The sequence below is a fragment of the Nothoprocta perdicaria genome, unplaced genomic scaffold, assembly GCF_003342845.1.
Source record: "Nothoprocta perdicaria isolate Ctin4 unplaced genomic scaffold, notPer1 scaffold_49, whole genome shotgun sequence".
NCBI lineage: Eukaryota > Metazoa > Chordata > Aves > Tinamiformes > Tinamidae > Nothoprocta > Nothoprocta perdicaria.
In genome coordinates, this window is record NW_020455743.1 from 3246758 (window position 1) to 3265551 (window position 18794).

The window sequence follows — 18794 nt, forward strand, 5'->3', positions numbered from 1 at the left end:
ATATATGTGTGTGTGTGTGTGTGTGTCTGTGTGTGTGTTTACTCATTATGGAAATTAAGGGGTGTGCATATATATATGTATATAAATACATAAATATTTACATATATATAATATATATACACACCCATTTAAAATTTTTCCCTTCATTTCCTTTTCCTCTCTTCCTTTCCCCTCCTTTTCAGCAGTTCTAAGCAGAAGAGCAAAGTCAGTTATTTGACATAAAATGTTCCTTCAAGGAGGAGCTATGTCCAAATAAGGAAAAGGGAAATTCTTCTAAATTTAAAGTATTCCCATAATATGACAGGCCAAAACAGATGCTGAGCTAGATATGGCTATTGGCTCAAAAAACTAGAAAATAAAAACCTTTTCACATACAGTTAAAAACAGAAACCTTTCACAGTGGTACAGTTCTGATAAACCCTGGGCTTTTCTGTTAAAATTATATCCAAAGATCACACAAGAAAAATCATATGGTGTTTTCACAGAGGTTCATGTCAGTAGAACTAGCTGGAATCCTGGGTAACTTGCCAGCATGTTTTCTCATTGTCATTATCTATATAGCACTGAGAAAATAAAGAGATCCCCAAAGTGCCCAAAATACTACCCAATTTTCCAGCATTTCAGTGGCTGTATATTTAGTGTAATTAAAAATTAATAATTACATTGCTTAAAATGATTAAAATTTAATTCCTCTTTCTTCTTTGTTTACTGTTCCAGGTAAAACAGCTCTGGAGTCATGTTGGCTTCTCATTTCTGAGCCAGGAAGGACAGGGATGAGGCAGCCTGTATTTTCCAAGGAAGGCTCTTGTTTAAGACAAGGGTGGCAGACGCAGAAATGCTTAATAAAGTTGAGTGATAGGCAGACTAAGGTTTGAAAATATGTACAAATGAAGCACAAATTAATTAGTAAGTATACTATGTTATACAGGCCATCTGAAGGAGAGAAGCACATATGTGCTCCACTATGTGGACTCCCATATGTGAGTTCTACAGCTACTGTGATAACCGTTTCAGATTTCTATAACTGTTTCATATTTCTATCATACAATAGATTGTATCATCTCCCTCCTATTTAAAGAATGAACAATAGTACATATTAATCAGAAAATCACAGAATGGTTGAGGTTGAAAGGGACCTCTAGAGAGGTCGTCAGATTCTAGAAGATCTAGTTGATCTAGTAGATCTACTAGTAGATCTAGTAGATAATGCTAGTCAGTATTCTCAGATAATTTCAGATAAGCGCACTGAAAATAAAGAACACCTTATGTCTTCAACTTAAAAAAAACTTTAAAACTTATAATCACATAGAGATGTCACTACAAAGCTTATAAAATATGCTATGCCCAGAATCTGTTTTATAAAGCTCAAAATATGATGTCTTTATCATATTAAGGTTTAAAATAGCTTTATTTGCTTCTGTTTTTCTCAGTCTAGTGAGCTATCCCCATAGAAATTTAGAAATATACTCCTTTTCAGAACTCAGTATTTTACAGACTATATTTAAAAAGCAACATGGGGTGCTTCTGACCAAATGTACTTTTTTACAATAGAAAAAAAGAACAACATAGCCTGTTCACCTGTGAAGTATGTAATTGCTAAGGAAATAATGGATGTGATTTGAAAATGCTGCAATATGTTTCTAAAAATAATCGTAACTGAATTACTTGTTGTAACTTGTAGTTAGCACACTCTGGGAACACATGAGAGTTTAGTTATTACACAGTCAAGTTTTACACACTGATTAGCAGTATACAATTGTGATATTCTCTGAAGTTACTAGTCATAGTTGGCATGATTTACACAACTACTATTCAATTATAAAAAAAGAAGTCAGTAAGGACAGAAAGACATTATCTTCATCATTTCTCCTAACTGATTATGCTACATACCAAAAGCAACTAACTGTAAATCCTGAACTGTGGAGGGCAGAAGAGATGTCCATGCCACTTATCACTGTAAGGCTTTGGAAAGACTGCTTCAGAATTTGAAGACTTTGAAAAATACAAAGAAACACTGCATGACAAAATGACTTGCAGGACATGTTTTTTTCAAATATAACATCACTTTGGATCCCTACATGTTTTAAGATCAAAAGCAGGCGCTGTGATTCTTGTCTTCAGAAAATCTTGCTCTCTTTATACCAAGAAGTACTATCTAGGTAGACTAGTAAAGTGACTTTTCTTGCTAGAAGAGATTCTGGTAATATGGTTAATATGATACCCAGATAAATATGTGAAACCTGAGGTATCATGCTGCTAAGCAGTATGGTCATAACTTTTCAGAAACTTTGCTGCATATGTATCATTACCAACATGTTTCACCACGTTATCTACATTCAGACTCCAAAGATGGAATTTAGTCAATACTTGTACTTCGCAGCTGCCACTATACTGGAACTACTAAGATGAAGTACTCCAATTATATCTTTAGATTAATGGTAAAAATTTCACAGAAATGTTAACAATTAGATTGATACAGGAATCCAAGACTATAATACGCAGAGCACTATATTAGGGGAAGTAACTATGCTGAGAACTTAATGAATGTATTTGCTTGCAGCATACATATTTCTAACTCCTGCTAGCTCTAACACAATATAGCAGTAATTACCAAAAAAAAAAAAAATCAAAATTCTAAATGTAATTTTTTTTTTCTCCTTGGGAATTATGGAAGTTATGGAAAAGATGAATAGCTTGCTGTTCTTCAGACAGTATTGAAATTAATTTCCTGGGATCAAGGAATTCCTTTGCTGAACATTTATTCTATTCACTAGGAAATGAGCATAGATGAAATATGGAACGTATCCACCTCAGTGGATATGAAATACAGGTTAGCATAACAAAATCTGCATATGCAGTAATTTTAAAGCCAAATGAAAGCAGTGTTCATATATATCTATCTACATGTTGCATTTTGGCTATTGAAGAATCTGCACTGGAAAGCAAGTGAGGTGACCTTCTGCTACAGTTGGATGCCAATATTTCAACATGAAGAAATAATACTTATGGAGTCGTAAGTATTCTCAAGAAAACAGTTCTCTATTAGTGGAATTGTTTTGATCCAAAAATATTATTGATTAAAAATGCATTACAAACTAAGTTTTATTTCAGTAAATCAAACACAAAAAGCATTAAGCTTTTCATTTATCAAATGCAAAAAGCTTTTAAGCTTTTCTTAAGCACAGTATCACTTTCAGAATTTTTATACTATGATCTACATAAAAAGCATAAAAATTCACATCAAACAAATTTCTGTAATCTTTATTTAAAGGGCTAATATTTTATCCCTTTCTGACTAATATTGCTGTTATTGCCTATATCAGTTTACACTGGCATTCAATAAGGCATTTGGTACTAAAACAAACACTAATGTTAAAACAAATACTAGAGTCTTGCTCCAAAGCCAATTACTTCATTGGAAATGTTGCCAATTATTTCAGCTGGTGTTGAATTAAGCCTATATTTATAACAAATACCAAAAAAGGTCATCTATGAAAGTTATAAAATGGCAGATTTTCCTACTTAACAAGTGAAACCTACTTACGTGTTTCTAAGAAATCTTAATTCCACTACCAAAAAAAAAGTCCTTTTTCAATTTGTTAAGCTGAAAGTAAATATTCCACTACTCATATATCACATCTGTAGACAATTTTAAAAAATGTATTTGAATTTTCTTCATATACTAAGAGTATGTGGTGGGATTCCCAGAGTCTTTCACTACTCATTGAAGCAGATACTGGTCTTTTGCTCATTAGAGCCATGTATATCTATATTTTAAATCTATTAAAAACAGAATCCACCATATATTTGCATGGGATTTCATATTAAAATTAATTCTGAACAGCATAGCAACTCCCCTCCTATTTGTAACTGTAACATTATTTCTGAAGCAACTACATGAGCCGTAGTTATGAGTAAACAGGAAAATCATTAATTCAGTCTTATGCATTTCTTATGCATTGAGTATTATGTGGGAAGTGGAAAAGAAATAAAGCACATGTCAAAAACTGGAAGAAAAAGGGTATTAAAATATTTTTTTTTTAAAAAGACCACTGAGGTTCTCTTTGGATCACTAAGGCTTGTCAACTAAATTGGTATACATAAGAGAATCCTAATATGTCCTTACTAAGACACAGGCCTTTTTGTGTAGTAGTTCCCCCTTTTTTGTTGTTGCATCACTATGAATCCTTCCATCCCAACAAGGTGGACTGCTTTATTTTGTGATGCCACTCAACCACTCTGCCCTACAGTTATTTAAATGAGCAAGACACAGTTGCAGATTTCCGTTCTAGAAGGCTACATAGAAAACACCTCTCTACTTCTCCTCCAGTCACTCTTACTCAAAGAACCAGTACAATGAGGTATTATTCATAGGAGAAGGCAACGAAAAAAGGTCACCTCTTTTAAACTAGACCTAATTCTCCATTTAACTGGCCTGCCAACTCTTTATTTAGGAAAAATCCAAAATTCTGATAATTTTTCCTGGGATATTCCACATCCCAACCGAAACCTGTTAATCCATATTTTAATATTTTATGGCTTTATTCAAGCATTAAATTATATCTGAAATATACAAGTTTCTTCTGTAATTGCTTTCAAACTACAGATCTCAAATGATACATTTCAGTTTGCTGAGTGCTCTATTTCCACAACAAAATCTTTATCTTATCTTTGCCTTACTTGGGGTTTGTTGGTGGCAAAGCAATACAAATCCTACAGAGCAGGATTCCAACACAAATCCAACAGAGCTGTTGGTATGTTGGTATGTTTTGTATGTAAAATGTGTATGAAAGAACCCTGGCTATATAAAACAAAATTTGAATGCTTTTGAGGGAAAAAAAAAAAAAAAAAAAGGAATCTGCTTTCCACCAAGACTCCTTCTCTATATAACTGTAATGATTCAGGCTTTATAATACCTTTTTTTGAGAACATTTGGTCTCTTCACTACTATGAAACACCTACCAGAAGATTAAAGAATTGGCAGAGCAATTGCTTCACTTTTGTTCCTGAAACAGCCCATTCTACTGGTGCTGTTAATAAGAGCATGGCAGTAGGAGCCTTTTTCAGAGTCCTCATGAATTATCATCACTGACAGCCATGAAAACTGGAATAACTGTCGACCTCCAGTGCATAGCTTTTGGAAATAATCTCTTAAAAAAAAGTAAGAAATGTATATAATTCAGTAAGCTATAGTATAAATTCATTGCAGGTTTACTAGATTATGCAATTTTAAGAAAACAATGAAAAATATATTGAAATTATACCAACAGAGATTTCTGCGGGACTTTTAGAGACCAGTAATGAAATCCTGAAGTATCTGACAAAAATATCGTATGTAATAAAACAGGAGAGTAAAGAAGAATGGATACCATTCCCACATGATAAAACACAAATACTTTTAAAATAATGGCATACTTTAACATCTTTAAAGCAGAATACAAAGGCTTTGGGTGGCTTGTTTTATAATATAAAGTATTTGGAAACACAGTTTAATAAAATCATTTAGTAAAAATATTTAGTTAGAACTCTGTACATGTTCTGTAAAATAAGCCTTTAATATCATGATTGTGTTATGTGTTTTACAACCAATGACATTTTAGGGCAAAACCTTAGAGTCACAGCATAAACATTAGCACTGATTCCACCAATTCTCTTTTAGAAGCTATAGGCTAATGTATAGAATATTTCTGGAGCTTAGAGAACCACCATTCATTACCTAAGCACTTGGAAGTAATGACTTATTTCATTTCTCAGATAGCTACAGCTCAGTTATGTTGGTGTTGTCCAAATCTATTCTATCTGATGTAGTTGAACATGGGTTACATCCTCAGAAAATTGCATAAATATTTTACAATAAGTATTTTTACCTTCTCTGGCTTGTAAGCCGGAAGCCTACTACAGATTCCTTATTGAGGCCAGCTGCTTCAATGTTGATAACATCATCGACTTCGGGCTCCATAGCAATAAGCAGCAGTGGAAACTTCCAGATTCCTCCCGTGGCGCATTGTACTACCAGAGTGGCTGCATTCCTTAAAATTTAAGTTAAAACATTCACTGCAGAGAACAGCATAATAAAATATAAACTCTGTAAGCTAATACCCAGAATGAGCTTCTGTGTGTACAAAAATGTCCATAAAAACAAAGTGCAGACAGCTTTAAATTGAAGTGTATCTTTAGTTTTATATGACATAGTATATATTAGTTGTACTTTCGATTGGAATGTAGGATAAATAGCACTGGCTATTTACAGTATAATATAAAAAAAGATGTAATATGAAAGGGAAATGATGGCCACAGCCAAGAGATTTGATTCTTCTATTTATCCGGATTTAACTCTTTTTAAAAATATTTTTGTACTATTCTTTATTTATTATGGTGTTAGAGAGCATTTGGTTAGGAGAATTCAGTCTAGACATATTAACAGAACATAGTCAGATCCAAATAGATCTGACTAAGGTCTATGTACTTTCAGAAAATGTCAGACTATGATGTCCTTGGACTGTCTGAAAAGAGCATTAGTGCTGTAGATACGGCTGATAAAGAAACTAATTTAATTGCAGCCTTTCAGTCCTCTACACCAGGCTTGATAGGTCTCAGGTACATAAAGATTAAAAGAAAAAAAAAAGGGGGTGGGGGTGGAAGGGGAGACAGGGTACAGAATAGAAATATAAAAGGGTTTGTAAACAAATCTATCCTCTGACCTGTGTAGAGATGGGTGGATAAACTTTCTTGGAGGCCTGCTTTTAGTCTATTGCAATAACTTTCTTGATTACTGCAAATAAAGTCCCCTCCTGAATCCTAAAAATATTGCTTTACATGCAACCCATGAGATCTGTCAGGGTCTGCTCTTCTCTTTCTGGTAGCATCCAAACTCTGAATTTCTCATTCTCTCCAGAAAAATGCCTCTCTCACAGTTTATTTTTAAAGATATGCAGAGTTTCTTTTTAAAGCTAAACAAAAAGACCATTTTTCTCATCACAGTTATAGAAGAGGGTACCATTTTTCTGTGAACCACTGTTCCTCCAAATTCATTTCAAAATAAACCATCCCAATCTGCCAAATAATACACACATTTATCTAGGAAAAGTTTCTCTGAGACTAACAGGCCATATTGTCTTTGAACAATTTTCATTTGAGGTTTTAACACTTTCTATACTCCAAATATACACTTTTAAGTAAATTGATGAACACACACAATAGAGCTGTAACTCAACAGAACTATTGAGCAGGCATTAAAAAGAAACACTCTCAGTGTTAATTATATATGTTAAACATTATCGTATGTTAATCATTGTCAGTGTAATATATCATAATGAGAAGCAGCAAGTAAGAAAATGTAAAAAAAAAAAAAAAAAAGGTGCAGGCAGGTGTAATGGTAATAATGGTCTTTATTGATAATAAAGAACAGGGCCTTACCTCATTGGTTTTCTAGGTGAAAACACTATATTAAAGATCAGTGTTACAGTTCCAGACTCTGAATCTTGTTTTTTTTGCATCAGATGTATGCCCACCAAAGGGTCAAGCTGAGACTTAATTTTATCTGACTGATACTGCAATTCATACTGAAATGCCGCTTTTGTAGAAAAACCTAAATGAAATAACAGTAGAAGATCAGTTTGTGTATATGCAAGTCATAAACATTTGGCTAACTAGTAGTTATATTTTTGGCTTTTCTTATTAAAAGTGACAAATGAGTAAAACTAGCAATTATCCAAAACTTTACTGATTTGCTTCTGGTTGCATAGCAGAATCTTCCAGTTTCCTGTAATACACTACACAGTCTGAGGCAAAATGGAAGCTGGAAGAACTACAAGTTAACCATAATATTATTAACAACATTTCTACCACTTCTACAGTGTGGTATTTCTAGTTCATCAGCCAAATGTACATTACAAGAATGAGATACTATTTCTGACAAATTCCATGAAGCCAAACTCAAAGAAAATTGTCATTAACCCCAGCAGTGCCACTGATGGCTGCCAGCCTGAGAAAAAGTCACTGTAATAAAAAAATAGCAAAGGTGTCACTAGCAGCCTCTTCTCTTATTCCCTTTGGTAGCTATGAAAAGGCCAGGTCATAATGACATAAAAATAAACAGCTGAACTTCTTTAATCAAATGGTTCTTTCAGCCATAATAAAGAATACTTTAATACTCAGTATATGATGAATTTGTGCACAGATGGGAACTAAATTACTACAAAGAATAAAATCTTAAACTCCTATCTATTTAAAAGTTTTACACACCATGGGTGAGAAGACTTTTAACGATATCACTAAATATTACAGGAGATTTCATCTGACTTCAATGACATGTCTCTGGACATATTTTGAGTTTACAGAGCTTAGTGTGATGCACTGTGCAGAATTCCTCTTTATGCATCCGCCTATATGCTAGCTATAGACTGTCAGTCGGGTTCAAGGTAACCTCCTAAGGGCCTTCAGATTTGGAATTCTGAAATATATTTCTTTCTATAAAAATCTGCATCCCCAAGAAACAAGCACTGTGAGATAGCTAAACAACAGCTTTCTTCAGTTTTGTCTATCTGTAAAGCCATTTAAGGAGTATGGAGACTCCTTCCTATCCTTGAAATCCTTTCTGGCTTAAATACTAAAGTTGCTTTTCACTGCTTAATTAACAAGAAGTTTTAACATTTTTTGGCAATATTTTTGTAACACATTGCTTAGATTAAACCTTAAAAATTGTCAGAGCTTACCACTTCTGACTCTTTAAAGTACATTGTTTACACAGATGTATGAAATATTTATCCTAGATGAACAAGTTACTCAGATGTAAGCACTATCATGGAAAGGATTATCTGTCATAACAGACACATATAGAGTACTGAAAACATAAGGTTTCCACATATTAACCCATCCTTTATAAATGTACTTTACTGACTTTACTGTCATACACACGTTTTGTTATAATGAAATTCAAGTCAAGCCGTTTTTCCAGAGTTTATAAAATTCCCGACATCATACTACATTGTTCCATGTTTTGTTGTTCATCTAAAGAAGAGATATTCTTGCTCTTTCTGAAAATTAACATGCTCGTGTTGTGCATTTAGCATTCAAGGCAGCCCAAGGCTTGGAGTAGTCACCCTATAAAAATGATGACATCATTTGGAGCATTCCTTAGTGGAAAAATTGCAACTGTTGAGCAGATGTTTCTTTTAGCAGTGAAATCACACCACACTGCTCATAAAAGGCTTATTTTAGAGTTCAGATGCTAGGAATAAAATGTTATGAATTAGTTGGGGCTTTTAGTATCTCAAGATACAAATATATTTCAATTCATATATTTATATAATGCTGTCAGTCATAATTAAATATTTTATATATACATATTTCTTCTATAGACTGCTTTATAGCCCGTTCTATGCTCACAGCAAGCATTTAGCTAAAATATTTTGATATTTACAACACCTAAGGAAAACCAATGCATTTTTAAAGCACCAAATGATATCTGAAAGCTTCATTATGCAGGACCCTTAGCTAGTTGTGAATCTACTGTACAGATCTACTTTAGGACTGTTCAAAACAGAAAAAATGTAATTAGATTTTCATCAGAGCCGCAAGCCCTAAAGACTACCATATTACCATATTATGGGAAGCCTTTGTAAATATGCTAATATTTGTTCGAGACAATTCTACAACACACATACTGCCTAAATAAATTGGCAGCTGCTGAGGACAGAAAAGAGTTAATATTGCTAGAAATGTGCCCAAATTGTCAAATGCTCATATTTCTATCAACTCTTAAAAGCCCATTTTCAATTAAAATGCCAAAATAAGTAAAATAAATGGAATTACTATTATTTTTAAAATAATGGCAAATACAATATTGCATATTGTTTGAATATAGAATCACAGAATCACAGAATCACAGAATCACAGAATGCTTGAGGTTGGAAGAGACCTCAGAGGTCATCGAGTCCAACCCCACCCCCGCACACACAGGGTCACCTAGAGCATATGGCACAGGGCTGCGTCCAAGGGGGTTTTAAAGATCTCCAGAGAAGGAGACTCCACAACCTCTCTGGGCAGCCTGTTCTAGGGCTTTGTCACCCTCACTGTCAAAAAGTGTTTCCTTAAGTTCCTGTGGAACTTTTGGTGCCTCAGCTTGTGGCCGTTTCCTCTAGTCCTATCGCTGTCCACCACTGAAAAGAGGCCGCCCCCCTCCTCCTCACTGCCTCCCTTGAGGTATTTATACACGCTGATCAGGTCCCCCCTCAGCCTTCTCTTCTCCAGGCTGAACAGGCCCAGCTCCCTCAGCCTTTGCTCATAGGGCAGATGTTCCAGGCCCCTGATCATCCTGGTAGCCCTGCGCTGGACTCTCTCCAGCAGCTCCACATCCCTCTTGTACTGGGGAGCCCAGAACTGGACACAGTACTCCAGATGTGGCCTCACCAGGGCTGTGTATAGGGGGATGATCACCTTCTTCGACCTGCTGGAGATGCTCTTCTTAATGCACCCCAGGATCCCGTTGGCCTTCTTGGCCACCAGGGCACACTGCTGCCTCATGGTCATCTTGTCATCCACCATGACGCCGAGGTCCCTCTCTGTGGGACTGCTCTCCAGCAGGTCCACTCCTAATCTGTACTGGTGTCCGGGGTTATTTCTCCCCAAGTGCAGGACCCTGCACTTGCCCTTGTTGAACTTCATGAGATTTTTCACTGCCCAGTTGTCCAGTCTGTCCAGGTCCCTCTGGATGACAGCACAGCCCTCAGGGCTGTCAGCTACTCCTCCCAGGTTGGTATCATCAGTAAACTTGCTGAGGGAGCACTCCAGCCCTTCATCCAGGTCGTTAATAAATAAGTTGAACAGGACCGGACCGAGGACCGACCCCTGGGGGAAACCGCTAACTACAGGCCTCCAACTGGACTCCGTGCCACTGACTACCACTCTCTGCACCCTGCCACTGAGCCTCCCTGTCCACTCATCTATCCCACTCCTTCGGGGCTTGCCCAGGAGGATGCTGTGAGGGACGGTGTCAAAAACCTTACTCAAGTCCAGATAGACCACATCTACCGCTCTGCCCTCATCTATCCAGCTTGTCACTCCATCATAGAAGGTGATCAGGTTAGTCAAGCATGATTTGCCCTTGGTGAATCCACGCTGGCTACTCCCGAGCATCTTCTTCTCCTCCACGTGTCTGGAGACAGCAGTCAGGATGAGCTGCTCCATCACTTTCCCGGGGATGGAGGTGAGGCTCACCGGCCTGTAGTTGCCCGGGTCCTCCTTCTTGCCCTTTTTGAAGACCGGAGTGACACTGGCTTTCTTCCAGTCCTCCGGCACCTCCCCCGTTCCCCAGGACCTTCCGAAGATGATGGCGAGCAGCTTGGCTAGGACATCCGCCAGTTCCCGCAATACTCTGCGGTGCATCCCATCAGAGCCCATGGATTTGTGGGTGTTGTTTCCTTAGATGCTCTCTGACCCACTCTTCCTCTACCCAGGACAAGTCTTCCTCTAACCAGCTCACTTCTTGTGTCCCTAGGGCCTGGGATTCTAGATGACTGCCCCTAGCAAACACCGAAGCAACGGTGGCATTCAGCATCTCTGCTTTCTCCGTGTTTTTCACAACCAGGGCATCCACCCTGTTCACCAGCAGACCTATGTTTTCCCCGACCTTCCTTTTGTTGTTAATATATTTGAAGAAGTTCTTGTTACTTTTAACATCCCCTGCCAGATTTAATTCCAAATGTGCCTTAGCTTTCCCTGTACCATCCCTGCATTCCCTGAGACAACGTTCCTGTATTTCTCCCAAGGGGCCTGTCCTTTCTTCCACATTCTGTATACCGCCTTCTTCTGCAGGAGTTTTGCCAGGAGCTCCCTGCTCATCCACGCAGGTCTCCTGCCCCCTCTGCCTGACTTCTTATGCATAGGGATGCACTGTCGCTGGGCATGGAGGAAATGCCTCTTGAAAACTAACCGGCTTTCCTGGGCCCCTCTTCCTTCTAGATCCCTAGCCCATGGGATCTTTCCCAGCAGGTCTCTGAAGAGGCTAAAGTTGGCCCTCCTGAAGTCCAGCGTGGCAAGGCTACTTACTGCCCTGCCTCCTCCTCGTTGGATCCTGAACTCCACCAGCTCGTGATCACTGCAGCCAAGGCTGCCGCCCACCTTCACATCTCCAATATGACCATGACTTGGTCATATAGGTCCATATAGGTCCGTATGACTTGAACCTTTCGCCTAACAACTTGTATACCAGTCAAGAACTAGTTTTGTTTTCAAAATAACCAGTTTAGTGTAGATACATTCGTTATTTTATCTAATGAAAACTGTAGAATAGACATATAGATACAAAGTCCATCCCAATTAATCTGCCTCTGCTCTGAAAACAGAGCAGGAGCATTAGTTCTAACCAGTTCACACTAGTCTTAAAATACAGATATTTATCAATCCAAATAATGGGATATAACATGATATTTACCACTGGAACAATGTTCAATTATAAAATAACTGCTTCTTTATATTTCTCAAAGAATATTATATATTATTTAAGATATGAAATAAGAATATGGCTTTGCAAGATTAATTTTGCAAAGCATTAGTCATTTCTTATTCTGAAAGGCTATGAATCTCAATTTTTATGGTGTTTTCCTTTCTGTAACTAGAGACTTTCAAAAGTCTTTATGCACCTAGGCAACATTTATGCATGCAGATTTATAATAATTACTGAAGCTGCTATAGTTGAAAGCTTGCCTCACAACAAGAGTTTTGAGCTATGTACTTTTGTATATGGCTGTCATTTATTCTCAAGTGTTAGCAGGGCTACTTCTCAAAAAGCATTAGAATTAAAGTGCTGAGGATTTTTTGTGCTTTTTTATAGCCTCTAAGAAGACGAAAGGACATAGAACACTTTTGTTTTATTTATTTTTTGACTCATAAGCATGGAAAATTCAAGGTTTTTATATTACAAGCAGACAATGTAGAAAAATGTAAATTTTTGTGACTGCTAGGAATTACTGAAAAACTAATTAAGAGATGCCATACATCTAAAATTTAAAAGACCAGTGAAACAGGTTCATACAACAAGACGCTCAGGAATATACCTGAGTTCTCAGCAGCCAAGTTAACCTACTAAGAGCTAATTGCAAAGACAGTGACAGGCCTAAAGTCTATAGATCGCATTGTGAAAGGCCTGCTGGATGTATCTGACCTGGAAAAAAGCTTCACACTGTCATTAGAGAAGCTTTGTGCACGTCCCTCGTATTTCTGAGCAGTGAATAAGCGTTTGACCTCACTGAAGACCAGCTCATTAAACAACAGGCTTTTTTTGACGATAAAAATCTAATGAAAAGAGGCCTGTGAGGCTGCGGCCCTTTTGTGGGTCCCCAAATGAGCTGTAGCCATGTGAGCCCTCCACTAATTTCACTTAACCTGCAACGCGTTTGGAGACTACAAACAGCAGGGGAGAGGCCCATGCTGAGAGATGCTCCCATCTTTCACGTTGTCTCCAATTTCCAGTGACGGAGGAGGGAATAGAAGCAGTGATAGAAAGAGGTTCACACTGCAGAAATGCTTGTCCTCATTACAAAAGCTTTCCTTACTCTGAATAGATGCAACAGAACAGAAAGAGGGAATTCATTCAAGTGGCTTTCCTTACTCAGACAGTCAATCTCACTTGCATCCATTCAACAAAGGAGGTCAGCAAAGGTGCTTGCAGCTTCATGCTTTTCAAAAGCCAAGAAATTACTATATCTGCTGCTAGATGTAAACATATTGCACTTGCTCAGCTGTTTATTTATCCCTGTCCCTCTAATTCTCTAAGGTAAAGTACCAGTTGCTGCCCTGGCTCCTCCGCTGGTTGTAAACACAAACTTTTGCCCCTCTTCAACAACAGCCTCTAAAAGCAAGTAAAAAAAGAAACTGTAGATCCAAAATTCATCCAATCATATCTGCCACGTGTGGCATCTAATGTTGCCCTTCCAAACCTCAGAAAATATGGGGTTTGTCAGAACCCCACTCAAACTCTGGTCTGATACTCGTCCTTTTCCTGCTTTTCCACCATCTTCCATGAGCCTTCACACACATTCCCACCCCTTCACCTCCATACACACACTATTTGAACTGAGTAGGGAGTGGGAAGCAAGCATTAAGCATGCAGCTATGCCTTAAGAGAGAATGCAGAAACAGAGAGAATAAATGACTTAAAGAATAACATAAAAACATAAATAAGTAAAACTGGTTTCAATTTTTTTTTTCATCAAGTGAAGAGCAAGAGTAAAGGAAAAAAATAAAACGAAGCTTAATGGGGAAGAACTTAATAACTTTTCAGTAGACGGTATCTTCCGGGCATTGAGAAATGAATCTCATCTGGGAAATAAATATTTACTTCTCACTGCAAAATGTTATTACACTCCCTGCTAATAGTGGCAGAATATGAGGACAAGGACACCAAAAGAACTGTTTGTAACTGAATATGGCATTTCACTTAAGTTCTTCATATTCATATTTCAGTCTTTTCATATGATAGTGTGATGGATATTGCTCCCATCCTCCCAAAAAAAAAGGTATCCTAGCTTTCAAGCTTCTTTTTTTTTTTTTTTATCATTTGTTGATATATTAGAAAGATATAACTCATAGAGGATGCTTTATGTTTTTTTTTCTTCACCTATAGGAGGTTAAAAGACATCAATGCTTTTACATGCAATCCCTCAGCTCACTTAGTTGTTCAAATAATTTTTGAATTATAATGTATGCAATTTTGTAATTTAATTACATACTATATACACTTAATCACACTCTCTTTTCAAAAATCATTCATAAAACTAATTAAAATCATTTCAGAAATTCCTCTTATTCCTTGTAGTCTAACATTTTCAGCATATGCTCCGTGAAAGTACAGTCCTTTGACAAGGAAAAACATTTCCGTTGTTTGAAATATGCCACTTCCATTGATGAAATTTGATGGGTAAAATTTGACTTGGTGCTGTTTTGATGCGACTTTACAAATGTGAAGGACAAATAGGTTTAGCCCATCAATAGCTATTTAGGTTCCTTCACAGTTCCTTATTAGGGCTATAAATAATTATAAAATATTTTCCACTGTGGATCACAGCATTCTTGAAATACTGTGAAACACACAAACATCATTTGTCTTATGACAATGAGTAATTATGGATACAGATATTCAGGTTTCTTCAGAACTATTTATTAGGGCTACATATAATTATTAATTACTTTGTGTATGGGAATGCAAAATATTGTGGATGATATTTATTATTATATTATAATAATTATATTATGTAATAATAATATATATTATTATTTATATAATTATATATTATAGTAAAAATTATATGTAATTATATTTTTTATCACAGTTCAGGTTTTTGTACATTTTGACCACACCTCCAAATGTGACTGATGTGTAACTTCGTAAATCAGCCATGTCTATCCAATGTACACCTGGTTTTGCTGAACTAATAGAGATACAATAAATAAATTCAAACTAGCTTTTCCAAGAGAGAGTGCTTTGTCTTGTTACTTGTAATAGAACTATTATCAGTTTTCATGATCACTCTTAGACTCAAACAAGACAGTGCACACTTCTGTTGTTTGTCATTATAAATCTAAAGATATTTAATTGTAGAGAGGGGGTTCTTAGCAAGGCTTCAATTTTTTTTTTTAACAAGACATAATGCATTGATGTTTAAAATTTTCCTGTATCCAGCAGTCTGTTTGACCTTTGAAATTCTGAAGAACTAGCCCAAATAAATCCAAGATTTTTTAAATAAGAAAACATTTTATCTCACCACATTTGAATAACACAGCTCATGTGTGGCAAAAGTATTTTGTGGCTGTCAATTTTAAAGATATTTTCAAATATTCCAAATGTGTCAGTTACAGTATTTCCAGAAGCCGAAACCATGATATGATCTGTTGAGGTAATCAATCCTCACTTGCAATTACATTAGAAGTTCGTTTTAGAGGATTAGTAATATAGTGTTTTGAAGTATTTTAATTTAATTAGTATACTTCAGATGAGCACATTACTTTTCTAATTCCGAAATTTCTTTTCACAAATTAGACTATCTAGACTGATTAGAATCTGGTTGCCTCTCGAACACAATGAAAACTGCTATTTTTTTGCAGGATACTAGGAGGAGAGATGTGACATGGGCCTAAATTTGTTTTTTGAAGACATACCAAAAGCATATTATTCCATTTCAGTTGCTATATGTATATGTATATGTATATGTATATGTATATGTATATGTATATGTATCTTGCTTCATGGTCACCACATGGAATGGGGATTTAGGGCCCAGGAATTGCTGCAGTTCGGGGTTTTTACAGTAGGTGCATATTTTTAAATGGCAAAGATGTCAACCTCAGTTATGCTGTTTTCCCATATCTTTATCTAAATCACCAGGCAAATAAGTCTGTAGGACTGTAAACTAAAGAACTTCAGTCTGAGGATTTTCTCATGCAGAAATGGATTTTTGTCTATTGAAAACTTGGTTTATATATTCAAAGCCACTCAGTTGTTCAGTACCTTTGCAAATTCAAAAAGCAGATGCTGCATAAATGGAAAGGGCTGTATAAACATGTAGTTGCCAGATGCAGGGATTTTCTGTACTTTCTTCTACCTTATAAAGGGATATAGATAAAAGGGAAATTTCCCTATCAAGCATTCCTTATCTGGTTGTATAAATGGATTGTTCTTATAAATGAGGTGGAAAGAATCTACATCTTAAATCACGTTTTTGTAATCAAAACAACTTAAAATTATATGTTTCCTGATGGTATTTCAAATCTGCTATCTGCATTATGATATAATCTTTACTCAGATTATCACATACTAGTTAAGGTCAGTTTCCATTGAATATTAACCAAAACATGTGAGCTTATTCATATGAAACGCTCTACTGATGCAGTTAAATTATTTCTGGTATTGTTATTAGAATTTGTAAGCACGTCTGAGAGACTTCTAAACTATCCTGAGGTCAATTAGAAAGTCATACTTTTATATACTGTTTCTTTTTAATATACAAAATAGCCTTCCCCACTGGAACACACCACCTAATCACTATGCTCTTGTTTAATTGCTCTCTTTTTCTTATCCAGTGGATTAAATTTAAAGTTATATGTAAAGCAGAACAGCTTGAATGCATGGGAGTATTGATGCCTCTACTATAAGACAGTAGTAGTCTCAGGGGTGGGTTGGATTGCAGTCCTCCAAGGCAGAAGAGGGAAGACGACCCGAGTTCACAATATCTCTGGTCACAAAGAACAGCAATAGCTCTTCTCTGGGAAAAGCAGTAATGAATACTGTGTGTTTTGCAAAGGCTCAGGAGGCACCCTTTTACATGTATCGAACCCCTGAACTCCAATAGGCAGAAGAACTCACTGTGAATACTGACAAGGTTTTTCATGAGCTTCTCAGGACACCTGGGACTGAAGCACTTTTTGAGGACAGCAAACTACTACTAAGTTACTATATACAAACTTAAGAGCCAAAGCCACAAAAGGATGTAGTAATCTAAAATGGGAGACCCGGGGTAATTCCATGCAAAATGATTATTCTAAAAATTTAGCCATCACAGATCCTAAAATTTCATTTCCTTTGGCTCTAGCCAAAATTTGAAGTATTTGTGATAGGAAAAAATAACCTATAATAAATAGAAGGGAAAGAAATCCCTTTGTGTTATTTTTTAGGTACAGATCAAATAAAGAGATTAACAAACTGCAAGTTTGTATAATAAAGTTCTAAAGTTCCACTGGTGTCTTCCCAAAGCAACTGGTAGAAAAGAACAGTAGTTCAGGGAAAGAATTTGATTCAGTGTCCTGTGGTGATTATATTACACTATAAAACATTCAGTCATTTATCTTTATAATTTTAATTGCTAGCTATATCTTCAAAACAACTTACTCCAAAGAGTGTCAGAACTACAGGCACAATGCACTTACATTTACAGAAACAGAACGTTGTGCGTGTTCTCCATAATGACAAGGAAAGATCTGTTTTTCCCTTTTTGCCTCATACTCATTTTGGAAACAAGCAATGTGGGAGAGATGAGGGAAATCTCCAAAGTGCATAACTCCCTCTAACAACAACATCTGAACAGTATGAATTCAGAGACAATATAGGGAAAGAATTGACTTGATAAAGAAATTCCATTATAAATCAATTTGAAATTAGCATTAAGCAGAGTCACAAAAATACAATGCAATAACTTGGAAATAGAAAAACATTTGGGATAGACTAGTCTAGGTGTGCATGTAATTATTACTATAGGGACTCTCAGGCACTTTGTGTACCACAAATGTAGGTTCGTAGTCCCTCCCGCTTGCTTTTCTAAGATGAAAAGCATGCAAATACAAATGAGATAATTAGACAAGGAGAGTACTGATTGATCCCTTTTTCTTCTGGAAAACCCACAAAGTTCATGTTTCATGGGCTTCTGCTGTGTTGATGGCCCATAATTAATGGGCTAAATCCTAAATTAGCTCAAATTAATGCAGACAATCACTGCAAAGTGATATTATATTGCAGAAGCACAGCTAACACATCATCAACAGTATTGCTTTAGTTCAGAGCTCCAGAAGATTTTCTAAAATATCTTGACAAAAAAAAAGATTGCAGATGACACCAAGCTGGGTGGAGTGACCGACACTCTGGAGGGCTGTGCTGCCATCCAGAGGGACCTGGACAGGCTGGAGAGTTGGGCAGAGAGGAACCTCATGAGGTTCAATAAGGACAAGTGCAGGGTCCTGCACCTGGGGAGGAATAACCCCAGGCATCAGTACAGATTAGGGGTCGACCTGCTAGAAAGCAGCTCCAC

General features: G+C 36.5%; 1 protein-coding gene across 1 annotated transcript in view; it reads right to left on the bottom strand.

Moving 5' to 3' along the window:
* Positions 1-18794, bottom strand: part of CFAP47 (cilia and flagella associated protein 47) — a 283396-nt gene that overhangs the window by 17341 nt on the left and 247261 nt on the right. The window contains exons 61-62 of the mRNA XM_026047310.1: positions 7417-7588; positions 5868-6029 (exon numbers count right to left, since the gene is read on the bottom strand). Of these exons, the coding sequence (XP_025903095.1) occupies positions 5868-6029; positions 7417-7588 (334 nt within the window). The remainder of the gene's footprint in view (positions 1-5867; positions 6030-7416; positions 7589-18794) is intronic.